At 59.7% G+C, this 21,391-nt stretch overlaps 2 protein-coding genes and 1 long non-coding RNA gene across 4 annotated transcripts; 2 read left to right on the forward strand and 1 right to left on the reverse strand.

Moving 5' to 3' along the window:
• Positions 1-8,058: 8,058 nt before the first annotated feature.
• On the reverse strand, positions 8,059-17,411 carry DOHH (deoxyhypusine hydroxylase). Of its 2 annotated transcripts, none has more exons than XM_026019334.2 (5): positions 17,256-17,411; positions 12,862-13,219; positions 11,096-11,172; positions 9,677-9,920; positions 8,059-8,836 (listed from the first exon to the last, which is right to left on the reverse strand). In XM_026019334.2, exons 2-5 carry the CDS (start codon positions 13,133-13,135, stop codon positions 8,520-8,522), a joined length of 912 nt encoding a protein of 303 aa, XP_025875119.2. In that variant the 5' UTR covers positions 13,136-13,219; positions 17,256-17,411; the 3' UTR covers positions 8,059-8,519. The 2 variants fall into 2 exon arrangements, with proteins under 2 accessions (XP_025875119.2, XP_072577909.1); XM_072721808.1 differs by lacking the exon at positions 17,256-17,411 and adding an exon at positions 16,887-17,069.
• Positions 11,167-12,601, forward strand: LOC140593976 (uncharacterized). The gene is made up of 2 exons (XR_011994509.1): positions 11,167-11,750; positions 12,320-12,601. It is a non-coding gene; the product is annotated as an uncharacterized lncRNA (long non-coding RNA).
• A 1,535-nt stretch (positions 17,412-18,946) lies between the features above and the next one.
• SMIM44 (small integral membrane protein 44) lies at positions 18,947-21,343 on the forward strand. The gene is made up of 2 exons (XM_072721809.1): positions 18,947-19,430; positions 19,584-21,343. The coding sequence occupies exons 1-2, from the start codon at positions 19,130-19,132 to the stop codon at positions 19,820-19,822; spliced, it is 540 nt and encodes a 179-aa protein (XP_072577910.1). The 5' UTR covers positions 18,947-19,129; the 3' UTR covers positions 19,823-21,343.
• The last annotated feature ends 48 nt before the right edge of the window (positions 21,344-21,391 follow it).

Genomic DNA, 21,391 nt, shown 5'->3' on the forward strand with positions numbered 1-21,391 from the left:
CACTCCTGACAGGGCAGCTCTGACAGAAGACAACACCAGGAAAAATAACAAGTGTGGGTGAAGCTGCAGAGCAAATGAACCCTCCCCGCATTGCCGGTGGGGTGGAAATTGGGGCAGCCACCTGGAAGGCGGTCAGGCAGCTCCTCCGCGTTGCAGGTTGAATTACCAGATGACCCGGCGATTGATTCCTCTCCTAGGAACCCAGGAGGATTGAAGATGTGTCCACGTGAACATGTCTACCTGGACGTTCTTAGCGTCATTCACAATAAATGAAAAACACAAACCACCCAGATGCCTATAAGGATGATTGGGTGGGGGATCCCTGGGTGGCGCAGTGGTTTGGCGCCTGCCTTTGGCCCAGGGCGCGATCCTGGAGACCCGGGATCGAATCCCACGTCGGGCTCCCGGTGCATGGAGCCTGCTTCTCCCTCTGCCTGTGTCTCTGCCTCTCTCTCTCTCACTGTGTGCCTATCATAAATAAATAAAAATTATTTAAGAAAAAAAAAAAAAAAGGATGATTGGGTGGACAAAATGTGGCATAACCACGTGCAGGTGTATCGTTTGGCGGTAAAAAGCAGCGAAACGCTGACGCTACCATGTGGATGAGCCCCTGGGACAGAGGCCAGACACAAAAGGCCACTGTATTGTTTCTATAGATACAGAAAGTAAATTGGTGGTCCCCAGGGGCTTCGGGTGGAGGGGGGGAGAGGACTTGGAAGTGACTGCTAGGAACTTTCTTGCTGGGGTGATGGAATGTTCTAAAATTGAATGTGATGACAGTTGCATCACTCTGAATACACTAAAACCAGATGAATCATACGCTTTGAGTGAATTTTATACTATGAGGATTGTTATCTCAATAAAGTCACCATAAAAAGATTCCTGTGTGCCAGGAGCTGAAGGATGAAGAATAATGAATGAAACAAGGGAGGATAGGGTGAGGGGCTGGAGTCTCAAACATGGTGGATGAGGGATATTCAGGCAAAGGTTTGAAGGAAAAGAATATACCACGGCACGCGGTTTCTGTTGGTTTGTTTATTTAATGTGAAATGATGTATGTCACACGTGTGCGCCTTTATCTGATTTCAGTGACTCGGCAAACACCATAGGATCTAGAGCGGCAGGATCTAGTAGAAACATGAGCCACATGAGTAATTGCAAATTTTCTTCTAGCCACATTTAAAAAATACAAAGGGGGACACCTGGGGGGCTCAGCGGTGGACCGTCTGCCTTTGGCTCAGGGCGTGATCCCGAGGTCCTGGGATCGAGTCTCGCATCAGGCTGCCCACAGGGAGCCTGCTTCTCCCTCTGCCTGTGTCTGCCTCTCTCTGTGTCTTTCATGAATAAGTAAACAAAATCTTAAAAAAAAAAGGCGTGGGTTTTTTTTTTGCACATTAATTTTGATTTTTAAAAATATCTCATCAGGGGGTTCCCTGGGTTGTTCAGTGGTTTATCTCCTGCCTTCGGCCCAGGGCGTGATCCTGGAGTCCCGGGATCAAGTCCAACATCGGGCTTCGTGCATGGAGCCTGCTTCTCCCTCCTCCTGTGTCTCTGCCTCTCTCTCTCTCTCTCTCTCTGTGTGTCTCTCATGAATAAATAAAATCTTAAAAAAAAAATCTCATCAATGAGGGAGGAATGTGGGGGTTTATAAAAGGACAGCAGGGGAGGTCACCCAGTGTGGTTTCCCACTGCTGTTGCAACGAGTCGCCCCAAACTTACTGTGAGCTGAGCACAGCATAACTGTTATTTTGCCATGCTGGAGGTCAGAAATCTGGCATGAGCCTCCCTGGTAAAACCCAGGCATGGGCAGGACTGGTCCTCCTGCACCCCTCCAGGGCCCCAGGGAGTCCCATCTTCAGCCTTCTCCCACTTCCAGAGGCGCCCCCCTCCCCGTCCCTCCTCCGTCCTCACCGCCAGCAGCACAGCGTCTGCACATCTCTGGACGCCCACCCTTTGCCTCCTTCTCGGGAGGACCTGGTGAGGATGCTGGGGCCCCCGGGAACCCAGGGTCACCCCCACCTCAAGATTCATAACTTACCGCTATCTGTAGAGTTCCTTTCATAGCGCACAGTCACCGGTTCTGGGGGTCAGGGAGCAGTGTTTTTGGGGGCCGGTCATCACTTGTGCTGTGCGCCCCGTTCTGTGTCACTAGGTGAAGGTTGCACTGGGCCTTCTGGATTATTTCTTAGAACTGCAATGGGATCTAGTGATCTCAACATACATGTCCGTTTCATTTATTTATTTATTTAAAACAATTTTATTTATTTGAGACAGAGCAGGTGCACATAAGTGGGAGGGGGAGAGGCAGAGGGAGAAGCAGACTCCCCGCTGAGCAGGGAGCTGGACATAGGGCTCCACCTCAGGCCCCCAGGATCGCGACCTGAACCGAAGGCAGACGCCTGAGACCCCGGCCGTCCCTACGTGTCAACTTTTAAAAAGAAAAAAAAAAAAAAAGCATTAAGATGTTACTGATTTACTTACTGAGATTTTGGCACCCCTTCGACCTGGGCTCACCCGCCACAGTGCTGAACAAACCCTCTCCTCTCTCTCGTTCTGCTCCTAGAGAGAGAGCATCGCTGAATTCCTACTTAACTCTTTTTTTTTTTTTTTTTTTTTTAAAGCAGAGGTTCTGGTTTTGGACAAATTAGAAGTCCAGAGGGGCGGGGATCCCTGGGTGGCTCAGCGGTTTGGTGCCTGCCTTTGGCTCAGGGTACGATCCTGGAAACCCCAGATCGAGTCCCACATCGGGCTCCCGGCGTGGAGCCTGCTTTTCCCTCCGCCTGTGTCTCTGCCTCTCTCTCTCTCTCTGTGGGTCTATCGTAAATAAATAAATTAAAAAAAAAAAAAAAGAACTCCAGAGGGGTGACGCAGCCTGGTAAACATTCCAGAAGTCACCCCTGAGCTCTGGCCTGGGCGCTGAGAGGGAACCAGCGGTGCAGGAGCCCAGATGGGTTGGGGCAGGGTCCTGGGTTGGGGCAGGGGCCGGGCCGACACCTGACCCGACCTCAGAACCATAACAAAGGGTGATGGTTTCACTGTGTCCCCAGAAAGGCTGGTTGAGGTCCTAACCCCCCAGTACCTGGGAAGGGACCCTTCCTTATAGGGTCTCTGCAGTGAGTTAGGGCGAGGTTAGACCAGAGCGGGGTGGGCCCCACATCCCGCAGGTGGCGTGCTTACAAGAAGAGGGGAATCTGGACACAGAGAGAGGGGCCGAGGCACAGGCCGGAGAGCTGTGTCCCCAGGCCAAGGAAGGCCTAGGCCGGCCGGCGTTGCTGACGCTTTGAGCTTGGACTTGCTCGGGTGCGAAGGAGCCGCAGACCGGAAGGCGGGGGATGTCTGGTTAGCACAGATGTCTCTTGCTATCGGGGTGTCGTGGGTCTGTAGGTTCAAGATTCCAAGTTCTCTGCCGCACACAGGTCTTGCGTTGGGGTGTGGCGTCCCATATCTGCTTCCTGCACCCCTGGGCCTACCTCCTCCCAATCACACCTGGCGCGCTGCCTCGGAGCCTTCCAGTCAGCACAGCGCCCGGCCTCCCGGGGAAGCCCCGTGTGAACATCGGCCTGAGCCACACAACACGGTCGAGACGGTGTCCCTGCAAGGCAGCCAAGGGCCCCGCGACCACCTCAACCTGGAGTCAGCCTTCAAAGGCAGGGAAGACAATATCTAAGAATATAGGGGGCGCCTGCTGGCCTGGTCTGTAGAGCAGAGCCCGTGATGCTTGAGCTCGAGGTTGTGAGTGCAAGCCCCACATTTGGTGTGGAAATCACTTAAAAAAAAAAAAAGTATCAGGATGTCAGCTCCATGAGACCAGAGACCATCTCGTTCTGTACCCCCCACCCCGCACCCCGTGCCTGGACTGCCTGCTGCACGGTAGGTGTTCAATAAATATTTGTGAAATGAATGCCTGGATGTTTAAGCCAACAGTGAGCTTGTCAAAGTGCCTTTTTTGTTATGCATGGCATTTTGGTGTTTTTAATTAACTGCCCACATTTTTTTTTTTTTTTGAAGATTTATTTGAGAGAGGAAGCAAGAGAAAGCCAAGAACAGAACCTCAGTGACCAGACGATTCTGGCCCCAGGGGAAAGCAGCTGCCTAGTGCTGGCTGTTTGCTCACTCTGAAGGGCCCACCGCCAATCCTTCCTGACAAATGTCAAAGTAAATATCACAGTAAAAAAATTTCAAGTAGCACAGGGAGCTACAGGATTTAGGGGCACCTGGGTGGCTTGGGGCACCCAGGTGGCTCAGTCAGTTGAGCGTTGGCCTTCGGCTCAGGGCGTGACCCCAGGGTCCTGGGATCGAGCCCCCGTGTCCCAGGTCCGTGTCCCAGGTCCAGCTCCCTGCTCAGTGGAGAGTCGGCTTCTCCCCCTCCCTCTGCCCCTCCCCCTGCTTGTGCTCATTTTCTTTCTCAAAGAAATAAAATCTTTGGGAACAACAACAAAAAAGATTTAAAGTACTTCGGGCAAATGCTTGGGTATTTTTCAAAAATGTTATCGATGTGTAATTTACACATATGACTCATAACATATAACATATAATTCCACTTATGCAAACGAGATGGCAGGATGCTGCTGCTGGGACTGCTTTTCCTGTCACACGGGGATCCTGGCCTCCTTCGGAAGGTCTGATCCTTAACGTTCGCGTGCACCACCGTGTAACCGGCACCGCTGTGGGTGAGTAGCCCTCAATACTGACCTGGCACCTACTACAAGCCACGCATGTCATGGGTGCTAGGGATCCACTTAGTGATGTGCTGGAGCCCGTGGGTGTTGACTACAGAAGTCATGATCGGGAACTGCGTGCGCGCACCATGGTGGGAATATTTATTTTTAAAAGATTGTATTTATTTATTCATGAGAGACAGAGAGGGGATACCTGGGTGGCGCAGCGGTTTGGCGCCTGCCTTTGGCCCAGGGCGCGATCCTGGAGACCCGGGATCGAGTCCCACATCGGGCTCCCGGTGCATGGAGCCTGCTTCTCCCTCTGCCTGTGTCTCTGCCTCTCTCTCTCTCTCTCCCTCTGTGTGACTATCATAAATAAATAAAAATTGAAAGTTGCTAAGAGAGTAGAGCTTAAAAGTTCTCATCACAAGAAAAAGAATTCTGTAACTGTGTATGGTGACAGATGTTAATTAGATGTATTGTGGTGATCATTTCGTTAAATGTAATATCAAATCATTATGTTGTACACCGGAAAATAATACAATGCTATATATCAATAAAAAAAAAAAAAAAGAGAGACAGAGAGAGGCAGAGACACAGGCAGAGGGAGAAGCAGGCTCCCTGCAGGGGGCCCGATGTGGGACTCGATCCCGGGACCCCGAGATCACGCCCTGAGCTGAATGCAGATGCTCAAGCGCTGAGCTGCCCAGGAGCCCCACAGTGGGAATATTTAAACTACGAGAACCCTCATCCGCTTACAAACTAGAGCTTTATTTTTATTTTCCAGGTGGCTGCTTAACCACTACACCGCTGTCACGTCACAGAAAACAAAGCAGACAAAATCTCTGCTCCCGTGGTGCTTATTCTAATGCAGAAAACGGGCAATAAGCAAAATAATTACGAAAAGCGAACAGGACAATATCGATGCCCTGGAGAAAAATAAGACAGGGGACAGGATAAAAGGAACATTTATTTTTTATTTTTTTAAAGGAACATTTAGAGTGAGGTTATGACTTTAACGGGAGGAGGAGCACGTGATTTTAACGTGCTCTTAGAACAAAGGAGCAAACATTTCAGTGAGTAAACAGACACCTGAGGGAGAGAGGTTCCAGGTAAACAGCGCGTGCAAAAGTCCTGGGGCAGGACTGGGCCTGGCCTGTCAGAAGCACATTGAGTCGTGATTGGCTGGAGCAGGGAGGGTGGCAGAGAGGAGGGGGCAGGGGAAGGTCGTGCAGGGCCTTGCAGGCCAAGGACTTGGGCTTTACCCACCCCCCCCACCCCCCCCCACCCCCCGCAGGACCTGACGCGGGTGCTCAGGGGAGCCCTCCATTGGCTGCCACGGGAGGGGCTGGAGCAGGTCCAGGCAGATGATGATGGGGGGGGCACAGACCTGGGAGAGATTTTAAACTGATTCAACCCCGACGTTTTTAGGCTGAGCTCCTGGAACGAGAGTTCCCCCGCTAAGTTTGGGGCACCTCACCAGTGTCTAAGTGGAGATGGGGCGGGGCAGCCGGACCCCAAGTCTGCAGCTGGGACCAGCCTGCCTGGGGTGGGGGGGAGCCGGGTCTCTGATGAGTTCCCAGAACAGGGCTGGGCTGTCAGACCCTGAGGGGAGGGGGAAGACAGACACTATGACAGGTCTGGGGACAGGAGAGGCTGAGCCGCCGGCACAGGAGGGACAGGCGAGTTGCGGGAGGCTGTTGCTGGAAAGAGCAGCAGAAAGTGGGCGGGAGACAGAACCTGGGGGTGCCGTGACCCCACGAAGGCTGAGGGTTTTTTTCCCTTTTCTTTTTTTAATTTTTATTTATTTATGATAGAGAGAGAGAGAGAGAGAGAGAGAGGGGGGCAGAGACACAGGCAGAGGGAGAAGCAGGCTCCATGCACCAGGAGCCCGACGTGGGACTCGATCCTGGGTCTCCAGGATCGCACCCTGGGCCAAAGGCAGGCGCCAAACCGCTGCGCCACCCAGGGATCCCTTTTCCCTTGTTTTCAAGGAATGTGTGTCGGGGGCCTGGGCCCTTTGAAAAGTCTGTAACTTCCCGGGGCGCCCGGGTGGCTCACTGGGCTGGATGACAGACTCTTAGACTCAAGTCATGATCCCAGGGTCGTGGGATCGAGCCCCACGTCAGGCCGCACACCTAGTGAGCAGTCAGCTTGGGACTTGCTCTCCCTCTGTCCTTCCCCTTGCTCCGTGGCTCTGTCTCTCTCAAGTAAATAAATCTTAAAATAAAACAAAAGCCTGTAACTTCCTGAGGGCCAAGGGCCAGAGGAAGGCCCTCCCACACTCAGGCTCCATGGTTGGCTGCTGGATTGGGCTGGGGGCCGCGGGGGTGGGGGGGGAAGGACTTTCGGCCACACCCCCGCCCCCTGGGGAGAGTCCCCAACCTCGCCTGCACCCAGAGCTTCCACAAGACCCCAACCGGAGGGCACTGAGCTCCTGGGCAGGTGAACGCATCCAGGTGTGGGAGGGGGTTGTGCCCCGAACTCCACCAGGAAGCAGCCCCTGCACCCAGGACCCCTTGTCCGGCGGCTCCTGACAGGCAGAGGGAGAAGCAGGCTCCATGCACCAGGAGCCCGACGTGGGACTCGATCCTGGTCTCCAGGATCGCGCCCTGGGCCAAAGGCAGGCGCCAAACCGCTGCGCCACCCAGGGATCCCTCCTGACACCATTTACAAGACACGGGCAGGTCGAGCGCTTTCTGGAATTCTGTGAGCTCTGCTAGCAATACATCACAAGTGAGGAGGGGGTGGGAACCCTGAGTGGGGGACCCAGGGGTCTGTTTGCATTTGGGCAGTCAGCCTCAGAACTGGATGGAGTCGTAGGACACCCGCAGACAAATGACTTGCTTGGGACAGAGACCCCACACAGGCCTGGTGTGCCAGGTGTCAGAAGGGCTGGGGACAGAAGGCATGTGCACGGGAGAACCAGCTCACAACCCCCGTCTGGGCATCCCCGGCCTCATGTGACCCCTCCACTTGTGTCAGGGTCGCTGCTGGCTGGTGGAGAGCAGCAGGTGGAACGTGTTCCACGTGAGATTAGGTTCTAGGGTTACGCCCACTTTACGGCTGTAAAGCAGGTTGTTCAGGCTGGACTTGGACAACGTGAGGGCGGGTAGCTGGGATGAGAAGCCATGGCCTGGGCTCTTAGCCATACCACTAAACCCCTGCCCCACTGCCCCCAGTAGAGCCAGGGAGAACAAGGGCCTGGGGAGGGCCAGGCCGGAGGGCTGACTCCCCCAAGCCCCTTGGAGAGGGCTGGCTGGAGATGAAACCAGGGCACCTGTGGCGGGGGGCAGATCTCAGAGCTGAGCTCCTCCAACACCCCAGCCCCCTGCGCCCCACCCCGATGTTCCTAGAGAGCAGCCCTGTGGAGCCCCCAACACACTCTGAGACTCACAGCTTGGCAAAAATAATTTAATAATCCATTTGGACACTGGGGTCTCCATGCCCACCCACCCAGCCAGTCCCAGGCTGGAGAGCCAGAGGCCCCAGGAACAGCCCTTGGCAGCCCCAGCCCCTGCCCAGGCCCAAGGGGGGCGGGTTTGCCCGCAGCGCCTTTCCCGGCACCCCTAGTTCCTCGAAAAGCTGGGCCAAGGCAACCCCACTCCCCTGAGCACAGCCCTGGCCTGCACCCTCAGACCCCCGCGCCCACCCCCGTGACCCGAAACCCGGGAGCTACAGCCCTGCGCCATGCCACTGGGTAGGGGTCACATGACACCTCAGCCTGGCCCTGGGGGAGGCAAGATGCAAAAGCAGCCAGATAGGGCCAAGCGGACAGCCCCGCGAGGTCAGATCCCACCCGCACGCTCGGTGTATGGGCAGCTTGTGCGCTGGGCCCCGCCGGGGAGGCCGCGGGCGGCTCTAGGAGGGGGCGTGCAGCTGCTCCAGCCCGTCGGCGTACTGGAAGGCTGGCCCCGTCTCGTACTCGTACATGTCCAGGGCCACCTCGCAGCTCTCCCGCACCACGCGCTCGGGGTCGGCCGCGTGGGCCCGCAGGGCGGCCAGGCAGGCGGGCCGGGCGATGGCTCCCAGGGCCTCAGCGCACTCGTGCCGCACCATGGGGCTCTCGGCCCGCTGGGCCAGGGTGGCTGCCAGCTGGGGCACGGCCGCCTCGTGCTGCAGCTGGCCCAGGACGTAGCCGATCTCGTGGCGGAAGAGGGCGCTGCCACAGCGCAGGCCTGCAGGCGGGAGGGCGACTGGTCACTGGCTGGGCGGTGCCATTGGGGCAGGCGGGGGACCAGGAGAGGTGGAAAGGGGGCTCCTTGTTTCAAGGACAGCCGCCCCAGCCCCGGTGGTCAGTGCTGCTCAGAGGGAGGGGTCTGCAGCCGGTGGGGGGGGGCCCTGGGGTCACAGCTCTGCCCTCCCAAAGGCCAGACAGGGCAGGCGTGGCCCTCCTGCACGCAGGGTCCCCTTCCAGCTGCTCCCGCCCCTCCGCAGTGATTAATAAGGGACAGTCACGGGCACCTGGTCCCCACTCCACACACAGCTCAGGCTTTATACTGACGGCGCAACCACAGCCAGGAGACGTGCGGTGACCGCCCAGAACCAGAGGCCCCCAAGGCCGAGCCAGGACTCAAGGCCACCCAGCCCTGTGCTCCTGCCCGGCATCGCCTGGGACCCCCACCCTGTGACCCAGGTCCCAGCGATGGCCAGACAGGAAGTGCCGGAGGGCAGCAGGGACCACAGGCCGCCCAGGGAGAGGCCTGCAGAGAGCGCCCTGGGGGCCGGGGCGGGAGTGACTCAAGTCACGGAGCTACACTCCCAGGGACCGGATCCCAGCTCTGCGGCTGCCAGGCTGCCAACCGCTGTCCGCTCAGGCAACTCTCTCCGCCTTTCTGGCCTCGGCTTCCCCACGGGAAGTGGGGGCAAGTGTGCCCACCCGCCTCCGGGAAAGCCCGTGGGGGAGTCCGGGCACCGGGGCAGGACGCACGTTCCCTGGTCACTCTGTTCCTCCATTTCCGGGTGCGGCCACGGAGCCTGAGCGAGGCGCACGGACCGTGACCCCGACCCCCACTCACCCTCCGCCAGCGCCAAGGCCGCCTCTTCGCCGCCCGCATCGCGCAGGGCGAACATGGCTCGGTAGCGCTCGAAGAGCGGCCGGGCTTCGTCCAGCAGCACCTCCCGCAGCCGCCCCACGTCCCGCTCCTCGGCCGGAGGGGCCGGGTCCACGGACAGGTAGGGCCCTGCCGCCACCGCCGGCTCCCTGCTGTGCTCCTGCAGCCACTCCAGCCGCCTGACGGCCAGCTGGCACGTCTCTGCCACCTGCGGGGACAGCGGTGCATGGGCGGCCACTGAGGACCTGACAGTGGACACGATGGACCCCCTGCCCCACCCCCGGGGGCTCGAGGGACTCGGGAGCTAACCAGTCATTCTAGGTGGAAACAGCCTGGTGGGGGCTTGAGTGGTTAGGGAGGGAGGAGGAAGAGGAGGAAGGAGAGGGGAGGAGGGAGAGGGAGGAGGAGTGCCCGGAGGGGCTGGGGATGAGGGGGCACAGGCGCCAGAGCTCATGGGGAGGGGTGACAGTGCGGAGCCCTCCCTCACGCAGGGCCTGGAGCTGCAGCGAGAACTTGGGGTTCCATCCTAAAGGTCACTGTCACGAGCACAGGAGAGCCTTCGCCACAAGAGGTTAGGAGACCTAGCTCTGCCTTGACCTCCAGCTGCCGAGAGGGGCTGGGGCGGAGCTTCCGGAGGTGAGAAGCAGCAGGTGAGAAACACACGTCCACGCGGACACCTGCACGGGTTCCGATGGCCAAAGTGGAAGCGGCCCACGTGTCCAGGGACAGAGGAGTGGATAAATACAGCGTGTCCCCCACGTGCAGGCACGTCCCCCGGTCATGGACAGGAGCGAGGAGCCCACACGCACCACCCCGGGGACGGACCCCGAGCCCACGACGCTCAGGGAGGGAACCAGAGATAGGAGGCCCCATGGGGTGTGAGTCCACGTGTGTGACACATCCAGGACGGGCTTGTCCATGCATGGGGAGGGGCTCGTGGGGGCCGAGGGCTGACTACTGATGAGGCGGGGCTCCTTCTGGGATGATGGAATGTTCTGGAATTAGGAGAATGTCGCACCCATCTGTGGATGCTCTAGAAACCCCTGAAGTGTTGAACCCTGTGGTATGTGACTAACATCTCAATAAAGCTGTTCCCTGAAGAACGGAGGCAGGCAGGTGCTGGGAGAGCCTGGAAGAGGTCAGGCGGGCTGGGGCGGGTGGGCTCCAGGGGATCCTGGCGCAAGGGCTGGATGGGGCTGGAGGGGACAGGCTGGGTGGGAGGGGAGAGGTGAGGCGGGTTAGCCGGGTGGGGTTTAGTGGGGGAGTCAGTCGGTTTTTTTTTTTTTTTTTTTGGAGTCAGTCGGTTTTAACGACAGGGCAGCACCCAGACACAGGGGACGCTGGCCCAGGCTGGGGGGCGGGGAGGGGGTCAGGCCACGGTACCTCGATGACGGGGTCGGTGCAGTACTGCTTCAGGACGTCCAGAACTTCCGGGTTCCCGATGGCCCCCAGGGCCTCCCCTGGAAGAACCACGCAGGAGGCTCAGTGTGGTTAGGGAACGCCACGGACACCGGGCGGGGGGCGCCCACCTGCACCACCCCCTCCTGTGCTCTGCTCCCCCCCCAAGCTCGCGGTCTGGATGGGGACACATCACAACGTGGGGCCCTTGGTGAGCACTGAGCTTCCCAGGGCACCCGGATGAGTAGAGCCCGTCGGGTGAGCCCCAGAGGAAGAGGTTTTCCACCGTGATATGAGGGAGGAGGGTGAGCAGAGGAAGGCAGGGCCTGATGGAGGGGCCTGGGCTGCCCCAGGCCACACAGGCGCTGAGCGGGGAGACCGCAGCCGGCAGGTACTCGCTCCCCACTCAACCCCTCCTCTGCCTCGCAGGCTGGCAGGGTACGCTGCTGCCCACCATCAACAACATCCTAATGGAAGGGAGTCCGGGCCAGGACCTGCCCCTGCCCTCCTCCCTCTCTCGCGGTCACTCACTCCGCTCCAGCCAGAGGGGCTTCCTTGCCACTCTTCCAAGGAGCTCGCAGGGAACTGCCCCAGGACCTTTGCACGGGCTGCATCCTCTGCCTGAAGTACCTTCCTCCAGGTAACTGCCTTCACCCACATCCCTGTCCACTGATTACAAAAGGCAACACCTCTGGCACCCTCGTCCTACGCCCTGCCTCGTTTCTCCTCAACACTTACGCGTTCCCACCATCTCAGTAGGCGTTCTGTGATCACACACGCTCAAAATAGCAGAACTTCCGGAGAGGTGAGGTTAGGGAGAACATTCTCGGTAAGGAGAGCTCTGACAAAACCAGTGACTGGCACGCTGAGAGTTACTGGGGCAGCCTGGGGTGAGGGCGGCTCGTGGGGCTGGACATCGGGGAACATGAGACACAGAGCAGGATGGACACCAGCTCCCCCTCCCAGCGGGGAGGTGGTGGTGAGAGGCACAGCCTCAGCAGCCCGGGCTGGCCACGGGTTTTACACATTTCTCCTTTCCGGTGTCCCTCGAGATAACAGGGCCTGGTACGCGGCAGGTGCTCAGTAAACACTGGCCCAGCACATTACACGAACGAACGGAAGAGGAGACGTCAGGGGTCGGCGAGCTCGCCGCCTGGTTTTGTGTGAACAAGAACGGTTTTCAGTTTTCACGTGTCTTTTTTTTTTTAGAGGCCCCTGGCCGGCTCCACCAGTAGAGCACATGACTCTGATCTCGGGGTTGAGAAGTCTGAGCCCACACTGGGTGCAGAGATAACTTAAAAATTGAGTCTTTGGCGACGCCTGGATGGCTCAGCAGTTGAGCATCTGCCTTTGGCTCGGGTTGTGACCCCGGGGTCCCGGGATCGAGTCCTACATCGGGCGCCCCGCAGGGAGCCTGCTTCTCCCTCTGCCTGTGTCTCTGCCTCTCTCTGTCTCTCGTGAATAAATAATAAAATCTTTTTAAAAGATGGTCTTTTAAAAAATAATTATCATTATTATTTTTAAATCAAAGGAGTGATATTTCCCAACGTGTGAAACTCGGGTGGACTCCCAATCTGAGCGCCCTCAAGGGGCCCGGGCCCGTGGCCGCGCCTCTCGAGCACAAGGACAGAGGGAGTCCGGGCTCCGGAGGCTGCCGGGCCCACGGGGCTGAAGGTTCGACGGCCTGCCCCGTACAGAAGAGGCCTGCCCGGGGTCGCGCGGGGAGGAGGGCCGGCGCCCTGGCCACTCACCCGCCTCGTGGCGCACCATGGGCTCCTGGCGGGCGTCACGCAGCACGTCCACCAGCACCGGGATGGCCCGGGAGTCCTGCATCTGGCCCAGGCAGTAGGCCAGCTCGTGCTTGAGCAGGGCGGAGTCGTCGCCGAAGGCCCGGCTGATCCAGGCGATGGCCCCGGGGCCGCCGAGGCCGCGCAGCGTGAAGAGCGCCCGGAAGCGGGCCTGCAGGGGCTGCCGGGCGTCCACCAGCATCCGCCCAATCGCCTCCACCTCCTGCTCCGTCACCATGGTGCCGCCCGCTGCCGTCGGGCCCAGGCCTTCCGCAGCCCCACCTGGGCTGAAACGGGGTGGGGGGCTCCTGGGCACGAGGACCTACAGGTGGAAAACCCAGAGCCCAGGTGAGAGGCGCTTCTCATCCATCTGGGGATTAGTTCCCTGAAGAATCAGGACCTGGGGGGGGGGGTGTGGGGGGTCCTCCTACCTGCTCCCCTGCCGGGCATGGGGGGAAGGCCAGGGTCGGCCCCGTGTACCCGCGGGGTCATCTACGTTACCTGCCCTGCCTGACCTCTCGCCTGTACATCAGCAGTGACTTCTGCTGGTCCCCTCCGCACGGAAGCCAGAGGGGCCAACACAGTCCCTGGGGACCCCCACTCTGCGTGCGGCCCTCCCACACTGAGTAGCCCCAATCGAGCAGTGTGAGCAGCAGGATGTGGAAGGAATGACACCGAGGGCAGGTCCTAAGAGACCCCGGGGCTCCTCCTCGCTGCTCCAGGACTACGAGGAGGCTCCCCCGGCCCTAGAGCGGCCCACTGGCCGGGGAACTGAGGCCTCCGGGCCACTGCCAGGGAGCGCGGGAGGCCGGCGGCAGCTCCCGCAGCTCCAGCGCCTTCGGCCGAAGCTACCACTGCTGCCGCCGGCCCAAACGCCACCTCACGGCGGCTCTGAGCCGGAGGCACCAGATCCCAGCCGCCCCGACCGGGAGAGCATGTGCTGCTGCTCAAAGCTGCCAAGCGTGGGGCTGTCCGTTCCATGACGGGTAACTGGGCTGCAGGTGCTCTCGGCGTGTTCACTGGGCCCTTGCACGATCCTCCCATGGCCCCTCGTTCTTCCAAACTCCTTGACGATCCCAAAGGCCCCGCGTGACCTGCCCCGACCTCTGCCAGCGCTCCCCTCCTCCTCCTCCTCCTCCACCCCTTGCACACTCTGTTCCAGCCACGCAGGCCTCCTGGCTGTTCCTCCAACACACCTGGCCTGGTCCTGCCCCAGGACCTTTGCATGGGCTCTTCTCCTCCCCAGGAACGTTCTTCCCCAAATGCCCCCCATGGCCACCCTCTTACTTCCTTGGGTCTCAAATGTCACCTCCTCACGGAAGCCCTCCCTGATCACACTCTTCACTGTTACTCTCTTCCCTTGTTCTACTTTTCTTCCGAGCACTTACCACCACGAGATATCACACAGGATGTTTATCAGTTTAGCTGCCTATGGTTGGTCTTACCCCTCACCAGGACCCTGAAGGCAGGGACCGAGTCTATGCTAATCACCACTGGACTCCCAGCACTCAGTAGGCCCTCAATAAAAACACCAGCCCTACCAGCAACAGCAGCTGATATTTACTGAGACCTGCTATGTGCCAAGCACCTCTTCGAGGCCCCTCACACTCATGAACTCATCTACCTGTCCCCATAACCTATGAGAGGGGTGCTAGGCTCGTCGCCCTTTCACAGGTGAGAAAGCAGACACACAGGGAGCTTAATAACTTGCTCAGGATTAGCGTTGAGACTATAAATCCGGGTAGCTGGGCTCTAGAGTCATTCTAAACCACAGATGCGGGGATCCCTGGGTGGTGCAGCGGTTTGGCGCCTGCCTTTGGCCCAGGGCGCGATCCTGGAGACCCGGGATCGAATCCCACGTCAGGCTCCCGGTGCATGGAGCCTGTTTCTCCCTCTGCCTGTATCTCTGCCTCTCTCTCTCTCTCTCTCTCTGTGACTATCATAAATAAATAAAAAATTTAAAAAAAAAAAAATTTTTAAACCACAGATGCCGTGTCGAGTGGGTGGACTGCGATGCAATGACACAGCCGGGCTGGGAGGCGGGGCTCCACCTCTGTCCTCCAGACCAATGAAGACCTGGTTGACGCTTCATAAAGCGAGCAGTGGCACGTCGCTGCCTCTGGCTCCCAGCAGCGTCAGCACGGCTGACTGGGCTTGATGAGGGGGGTGCAGCTGCCCGAGCGCGGTTGACCATCAGAGGAGAGGACACCTTGAAAGAGGGACCAGCAGAAGCCACAGAAGCCAAGGGCGCCTGGGTGGCTCAGCTGGTTGAGCGTCTGCATTCAGCTCAGGTCATGATCCCAGGGTCCTGGGATGGAGCCCTGCATTGCACTGGGCTCGCCGCTCAGTGGGCAGTCTGCTTCTCCCTCCCCTGACACCCTCCCCCTGCTCTGCTCTTTCTCAAATGAATGAATGAATAAATAAATAAATAAATCTAAAAACAAAAAGAGGGATCCCTGGGTGGCGCAGCGGTTTGGCGCCTGCCTTTGGCCCAGGGCGCGATCCTGGAGACCCGGGATCGAATCCCACATCGGGCTCCCGGTGCATGGAGCTTGCTTCTCCCTCTGCCTGTGTCTCTGCCTCTCTCTCTTTCTCTCTCTGTGACTATCATAAATAAATTAAAAAAATAAAAATAAAAAAAAAAAATAAAAACAAAAAGAAAAAGAAACCAGAAAAGCCTGGAGTGAGTGAGCTGCCAAGGCATCAGGGGCCATGAAATTGGTGTGGGGGTCACACAGCAAGCCAAGGGCAAACAGGACCCAAGACTCCTGACTCCCAGCTGTGCAGAGGTTGCCCTGAGGCACGTGGAAAAGGCCCTTCATTGCCCACACATCCCCGGGAGTCCTTAGATACCCAGGAATGAGGGGGAATGTGGCCAACAGGGCAGCTCCAGCTGTGGGAGAGGAGGGGGAGGGGGAAATACGCCGCAGGGCTCTAGGGCAAGGCCTGAACTGCAGCAAAAGTCTCTACATTTGGAATAAAGACTAGTAACAGCTCACAAATCAGGTTTCCTTCCAGTCTCTGTTCAGATATTCAGTTATGCAGGCAGGAAGGAACTCTCGGAGCACCCGAGGTTAGCGACGCAAACCCTCCCTGCTCTGCACTCCTCACCTGCCGGGGCTTCAGGATCCCCCACAGCACCTAACGGCACCTGGTGTCCAGTGTGCATCACAGATCAGGTTTTTACCAGACGACTTAGTGCCCCGAAGACAGGACTTCATATCATACATATACACACATGCACACTTGTACACGTAAATAAAAATAAATCTGTAGCGCGGGGTGGGCACCTGGGTGGCTCAGGGGCTGAGCATCTGCCTTCAGCCCAGGGTGTGACCCTGGGGGGTCCTGGGATCGAGTCCCGCGTCGGGCTCCCTGCATGGAGCCTGCTTCTCCCTCTGCCCGTGTCTCTGCCTCTCTCATGAGTAAATAAAATCCTAAAAAAAATCTTAAAAAAGGAGGAGGAGGAGTGCTCACAGAGCGCCTCGTACAACTGCTGGCACCTAGTATGCGGCATCAAATGCTCCTGCGGGGAGCCCCGAACCCACCACCCTGGGCTCAGGAGGGCACACCTCCTGGAAGCCCACAATTCAAGCCTTCGCCCGTTTTCCAGCGGGAGGCCGGGTGAGGGGGTGGGCGCGGGGTGCAGGGGAGCAGCCCCCACCCAAGCCGAATCTGGGGATCCGCTGGCCCTGTGAAAGCCTCTTGATGGACGGTCAGCAATGGAGAGAGGAGAGCAGGGTCCTGGGCCTCCCGTCTACACCGAGACTCATCTATTTTTTATTTTTAAGACTTTTTTTTTTTTTTTTACTTATTCATGATAGACATAGAGAGAGAGAGAGGCAGAGACACAGGCAGAGGGAGAGGCAGGCTCCACGCAGGGAGCCCGACGCGGGACTCGATCCCGTGACCCCGGGGTCACGCCCTGGGCCAAAGGCAGGCGCCGAACCGCTGAGCCCCCCAGGGATCCCCCCACCCCCGAGACTCACCCAAACCAAGAATTCCCATCAACACGTCTGGTAACCGACGGCCCCCCAGAAAGGGGTCGTCCCAATACGGGATCCGTCCCCCTGGAGGACACCCCGAGGAACCGGATGCTTCAAGACCCGTCTACGCGGATCCCCAAGTACCGGGTGCTTCACACCGTTGGTTCTCCCGGGAACTCGAGAAACGGGTGGCCCGGTAAGCAACCCATGCGCCGCCCCCAGCGAAGAGACCCCCGGCGACAGGGTCCCCAGAACCCATCAGGAGGCCCTCGACCCCCCCTGCCCCCCCACCCCCACCCCACGAATCCTAGAGACGGGACCTCCCCCCGAGGCGTCCTCCCCGTGCCAGCCCGCCAGGCCCGGGCCACGCACCGCGCTCCCTGCCGCCGAGACGCCCAAACGAGCTCCCGGAAGTCGAGGTCTCCGAGCTCACCCGCCCCCTCCGCGGCCACCAGCGTCTCACCAACCGCGACGCTCGCGGCACTCTCTGGGGGCCGCCATCTTCTGGCCCACGTGACCGGGTCGGACGGCACCAACGCAGCAGCGGGGGGGGTTCCCGTCAAAGCCTCCGCGGCACGAGACCGGTCTGGAAGCCTGAGTCTGCATCGGTGCCATAGCCCACACTGCCACACCAGAGGAGTCTGAAGGCATCCCTCAGCGGAGGGAAGGGCAACGCTCACGGTTTCCGTGGAAGACATGCTCTCCGGCTCCCCACCCACTTCGATGGGTGGAAATGGTTTGTGCCGATTTAGCGACGCGGGGCCGGCTAGCGACGGAGCATGCGCCGCGTTCCTGGGCGTGGCCAAAGCCCGGGGGCGTGGCCGATGGCTGCAGGGGGCGTGGCCTATGGCTGCAGGTGGCCGGACTCGAGCTCTGGGCAGGCGGGGGCGGGGCGCATCTCGTGCTTTTTTTCGGACCCGAGCGAGTCCGAGTTTGTCGTTTACTTAACAAATAGTGAGGGCCGAGGGCTAGACAGCCTGGTGGCCTGGGGCAGACAGACGGGAAATAAGTGAGTGAAATACACGCGAGGCGGTGACCCAGGTGAAGGAGTGTAGGGCGCGGGCGGGGCGCGTGGTCCCGGGGGGCGGGGCCGGGGCCCGCGGCAGGTGCGGGAAGGAGCGCCCGGGCCTGGGTCGGACTTGGCTTTACTCCGCCGCACTGGGAAGCCCGGCGGGTTCTAATCAGGGCAACACGTGCGAAAAGTGTTTCCACTTTGCGATGTGGGAAAGAAGCATGCGTGGCCACGTTAGTATGTGTAATGGCGAGGAAAAAATGATTTGGGAAAAAACATCATCGCTCATCTGGGCTACCACAGCTCCTCCCCACCTGCCTTCCTGGGCCCCAGGTCTGTCCTCTCTGCAGTGGCCACCAGAGGCCACCTGTGGGCACCAGCTCCGGCCCTCCTCTGCCCACAGCCCTCCAGGGCTCCCACCTCCCCCAGGGTTAAAGCTCAAGTTCTCCCCTGACCCCCAAGGCCCCGCATGACCTGCACTGGGCCCGTCCCTACCCTTCCCTCCTCCCTGTCACCCCGTTGCTCACTCTGCTCCAGCCACACGGGCCTCCTTGCTTTTTTCCAACACGCCAGACCCAGTCCTTCCTCCGGGCCTTTGCATATGCTCTGCCCTCTGCCTGGACCGCTCTTCCCCCTGGTACTCCCCTGCCTGGTTCCCTCCCTCCCCTGGGTCTCTGCTCCCGTGCATCTCCAGAGGGCAGTGGCTATCCTATTTTAAGCTTTAACTCTCCCTCCTAGTAGTCCCAACCCCTTAGACCATAGTACCTCTGCCCCAATGCCACTTTTTCTTTTTAGGTTTTATTTATGTTAGAAAAAGGGCGTGCTTGCTCACGTGCACTCACATGCATGTGCATGAGGGAGAGAGGGGCAGGAGGGGAGAAGTGGACTCCCCACTGAGCATGGAACCCAACTTCCAGCTCCATCCTACGACCCACGATCCGTGACCTGAGCCGAAACTAAGAGTCAGTTGCTCAACCGACTGAACCACCCCAAATACTGCCCTTTGCTTCCTAACCCAAATCGTCACTTCCTCTAGGGTTGTGTTCTTCTCAGAGTCTATCCTCCTATTTTGAGTGTCAGCTCAGGGATCTTCCCAGGAGAGGGAACAGCTCGAGCAAAGGCCCTGAGGTGGGGATGGATGTGCAGAGTGCCAGCTGGGCTGGCTGGAGCTGAATGAGGGCGGTGGGGGGGCCCACTGGGCGGAAGTGATTTGCGCTGTGATTAATCCTGGCAGATGGTGGCCTTGGAGGATCCCCAATCCTCTTACCCAAAGCCCCTAAATACTTCCGCCACAAGGGTCACCTCCGGGCCTCTCCTGCTCCCGGTGGCCGTCATGCCGGGGCTGGCGGTTGAGGAGGGGATGGAGGGCTGGAGCCCAACCCCGCCGCTGTATGAGGAGTACCGCCCGCCGCCTCTCGATGCCATCCGCCTGCCCAGGTACGCGCTGTACCTGCTGCTGGCAGCGCTCCTGGTGGTGGCTGTGGCCTATGCCATCGTTGGACACCTCATCAAGGACCTTGCCCACGACCTGGCCGGTGAGCTACTCCCCTCAACTGTGGGCCCTGCTTGGGGTGGCACTGGGCCACTCGGGGGTGGTGGTGGTGGTGATGCGAGGGCCCGTCCTGGCCAGGGAGGGCACCGAGGGTGGGTGAGGCCCTGGGAGGCTCCTCACCCACATCCTCCTGCAGACTGGGCCTTTGGCCCGAAGCCGGACCAGGAGGACGCCCCCCGGGAGCTGCGCTCGAGCCTGGAGGGTGAGGATCTGGAGGAGCTGGACCTGCAGCTGGCCCTGGCCTGGCGGGGTGACGAGGACCCTGGCGGGGCTGGTGACGCAGCCCCTGCAGAAGCCCCCACCCCAGCTCCCCGCCGCCCTTCCATCGCCTTCAAGGACCCACCCGGTCGGAGCTCCTTCTGGAGGCTGGCCTGAGCCGGGCCCTGCCCTCCGGCCCCGAGCCCTGGCTCTGAACCCCTTTGGCAGCTGTATAGACGACTCGTGCACACTGGACCCCTTGCTCCACTGACCTGCCCCGTCGTGGCGGAGGACGTTCTGTTTCTTGGCCGGCAGATTCCCGTGGTTGGTCACCGGTGCTTTCCGTGCTCCTTTCCCTGGTGGCCCCCGGAGCCAACCTCCACCACCAAGAAGATGTTTTATTTTTTAAATATTTTATTTATTTATTCACGAGAGACACACAGAGAGAGAAAGAGGCAGAGACACAGGCAGAGGGAGAAGCAGGCTCCACACAGGGAGCCCGACGTGGGACTCGACCCCGGGACTCCAGGATTGCACCCCGGGCTGAAGGTGGCACTAAACCGCTGAGCCACCTGGGCTGCCCCAAGAAGATGTCTTAAAATAGTAACCAGGTGGCTGGCCGTTGCCTGGTACTTAGCGTGTGCCTGCTAGCGTGCTCGGGAGCCTTCTCCTCGAATTATTTCATTGGATCCTCACAGGCCAGCTCCCCCCCACCCCGCGTAACAGATGGGAACATGGAGGCACAACGCCCAGAAATGATGTGCTTGGAGCTCAGAGAACTTTTTGTAGAAAGAGGCCAGTTGGGTGACCTGCCTTGGAAAAAGCAGGAGTCCCCAGGCGGGGTTCTGCTCCTGCTCTTAAGCCCGAATCTGCTGCACCCCCACCTCCCTGGCTCCTTCCCAGCTCCGTGGCCCCTGCAGGATCCACTGCCTCTGGGGGTCCTGACTTCCCAACTAACCCAGAAACCCCCGAAGGGCACCGCATGAGGCTTCCCCCTCCCTTCCGAGCTTTGCAAGGACAGGCGCACGCAGTAGGAGCCTCACAGGCACGGCCCGGTGGGTGACGTGGGCTCGCGCCGGCGGGGGCCTGAGCGCCTTGGCTCCCCCGGGTGCCCAGGTGCGCAGACCTCAGGAGGCAGGAGGCCCCGGGTATGCACAGGTGCCCCATAAAGGCGTGTGCAGTGACGCTGGCATCCCCCCCAACCCCTGAGGGCCCTACAGAGGCCCCCCCAGTCTGGGCTTCCTGCCACGTGCCTGGGCCGTGGCTGCCCAGTGGCAGCAGGGGTGGCACGGACGCTCCTTCTCCTGGGCAGGGCCCCCTATCTAATCAGCAGGGACCAAGGTTGATGGACAGGAGAGCCCGGAGCCTGAGTCACCCGCTGCTGTGCATCCCGCTCTCTGGCCGCAAGGGCGGGGCTGGGCCCCCGAGATGGGCGGTGGGCACGTGGCCCATCACCTCTCGCCCGTGTGCTCATCCCATGCTGGCTGTGGGCCCGCGGGGGTCTGGGAGCCAGGACGTGGAAGTTGAAGCCGGGGGTGAGGGAGATCTGGGTTCGGGTCCCAGCTCCAGCTGTTTCTGGGTGACCTCTGCGCCCCGGCCTCCTCGGGCTTCTCTGCGGAAGGGAGCGGGAGCCCTGCGTGCCGTGTCCGGAGAGGGAGCCCACGATGCCTGGAAGCCCCGACCCGGCCCATGTCAGCCTGGCCGCTGCGGCGTGGGGCCTGGGGACCTGGAGGCGGGGGCCTGGGG

This window comes from Vulpes vulpes, chromosome 9 (assembly GCF_048418805.1).
Source record: "Vulpes vulpes isolate BD-2025 chromosome 9, VulVul3, whole genome shotgun sequence".
Taxonomy (NCBI): domain Eukaryota; kingdom Metazoa; phylum Chordata; class Mammalia; order Carnivora; family Canidae; genus Vulpes; species Vulpes vulpes.

What these genes read in the sequence shown, in the direction of transcription:
- SMIM44 (XM_072721809.1), top strand. Translation starts at nt 19,130, where the DNA reads ATGGTGGCCTTGGAGGATCCCCAATCCTCTTACCCAAAGCCCCTAAAT. An exon ending in CCTTGCCCACGACCTGGCCG is followed by an intron (nt 19,431 to 19,583) that starts GTGAGCTACTCC and finishes ATCCTCCTGCAG; the next exon opens with ACTGGGCCTTTGGCCCGAAG.
- DOHH (XM_026019334.2), bottom strand. Translation starts at nt 13,135, where the DNA reads ATGGTGACGGAGCAGGAGGTGGAGGCGATTGGGCGGATGCTGGTGGAC. An exon ending in CATGGTGCGCCACGAGGCGG is followed by an intron (nt 11,173 to 12,861) that starts GTGAGTGGCCAG and finishes TGGTTCTTCCAG; the next exon opens with GGGAGGCCCTGGGGGCCATC. An exon ending in GCACCGACCCCGTCATCGAG is followed by an intron (nt 9,921 to 11,095) that starts GTACCGTGGCCT and finishes CTGTCCCCGCAG; the next exon opens with GTGGCAGAGACGTGCCAGCT.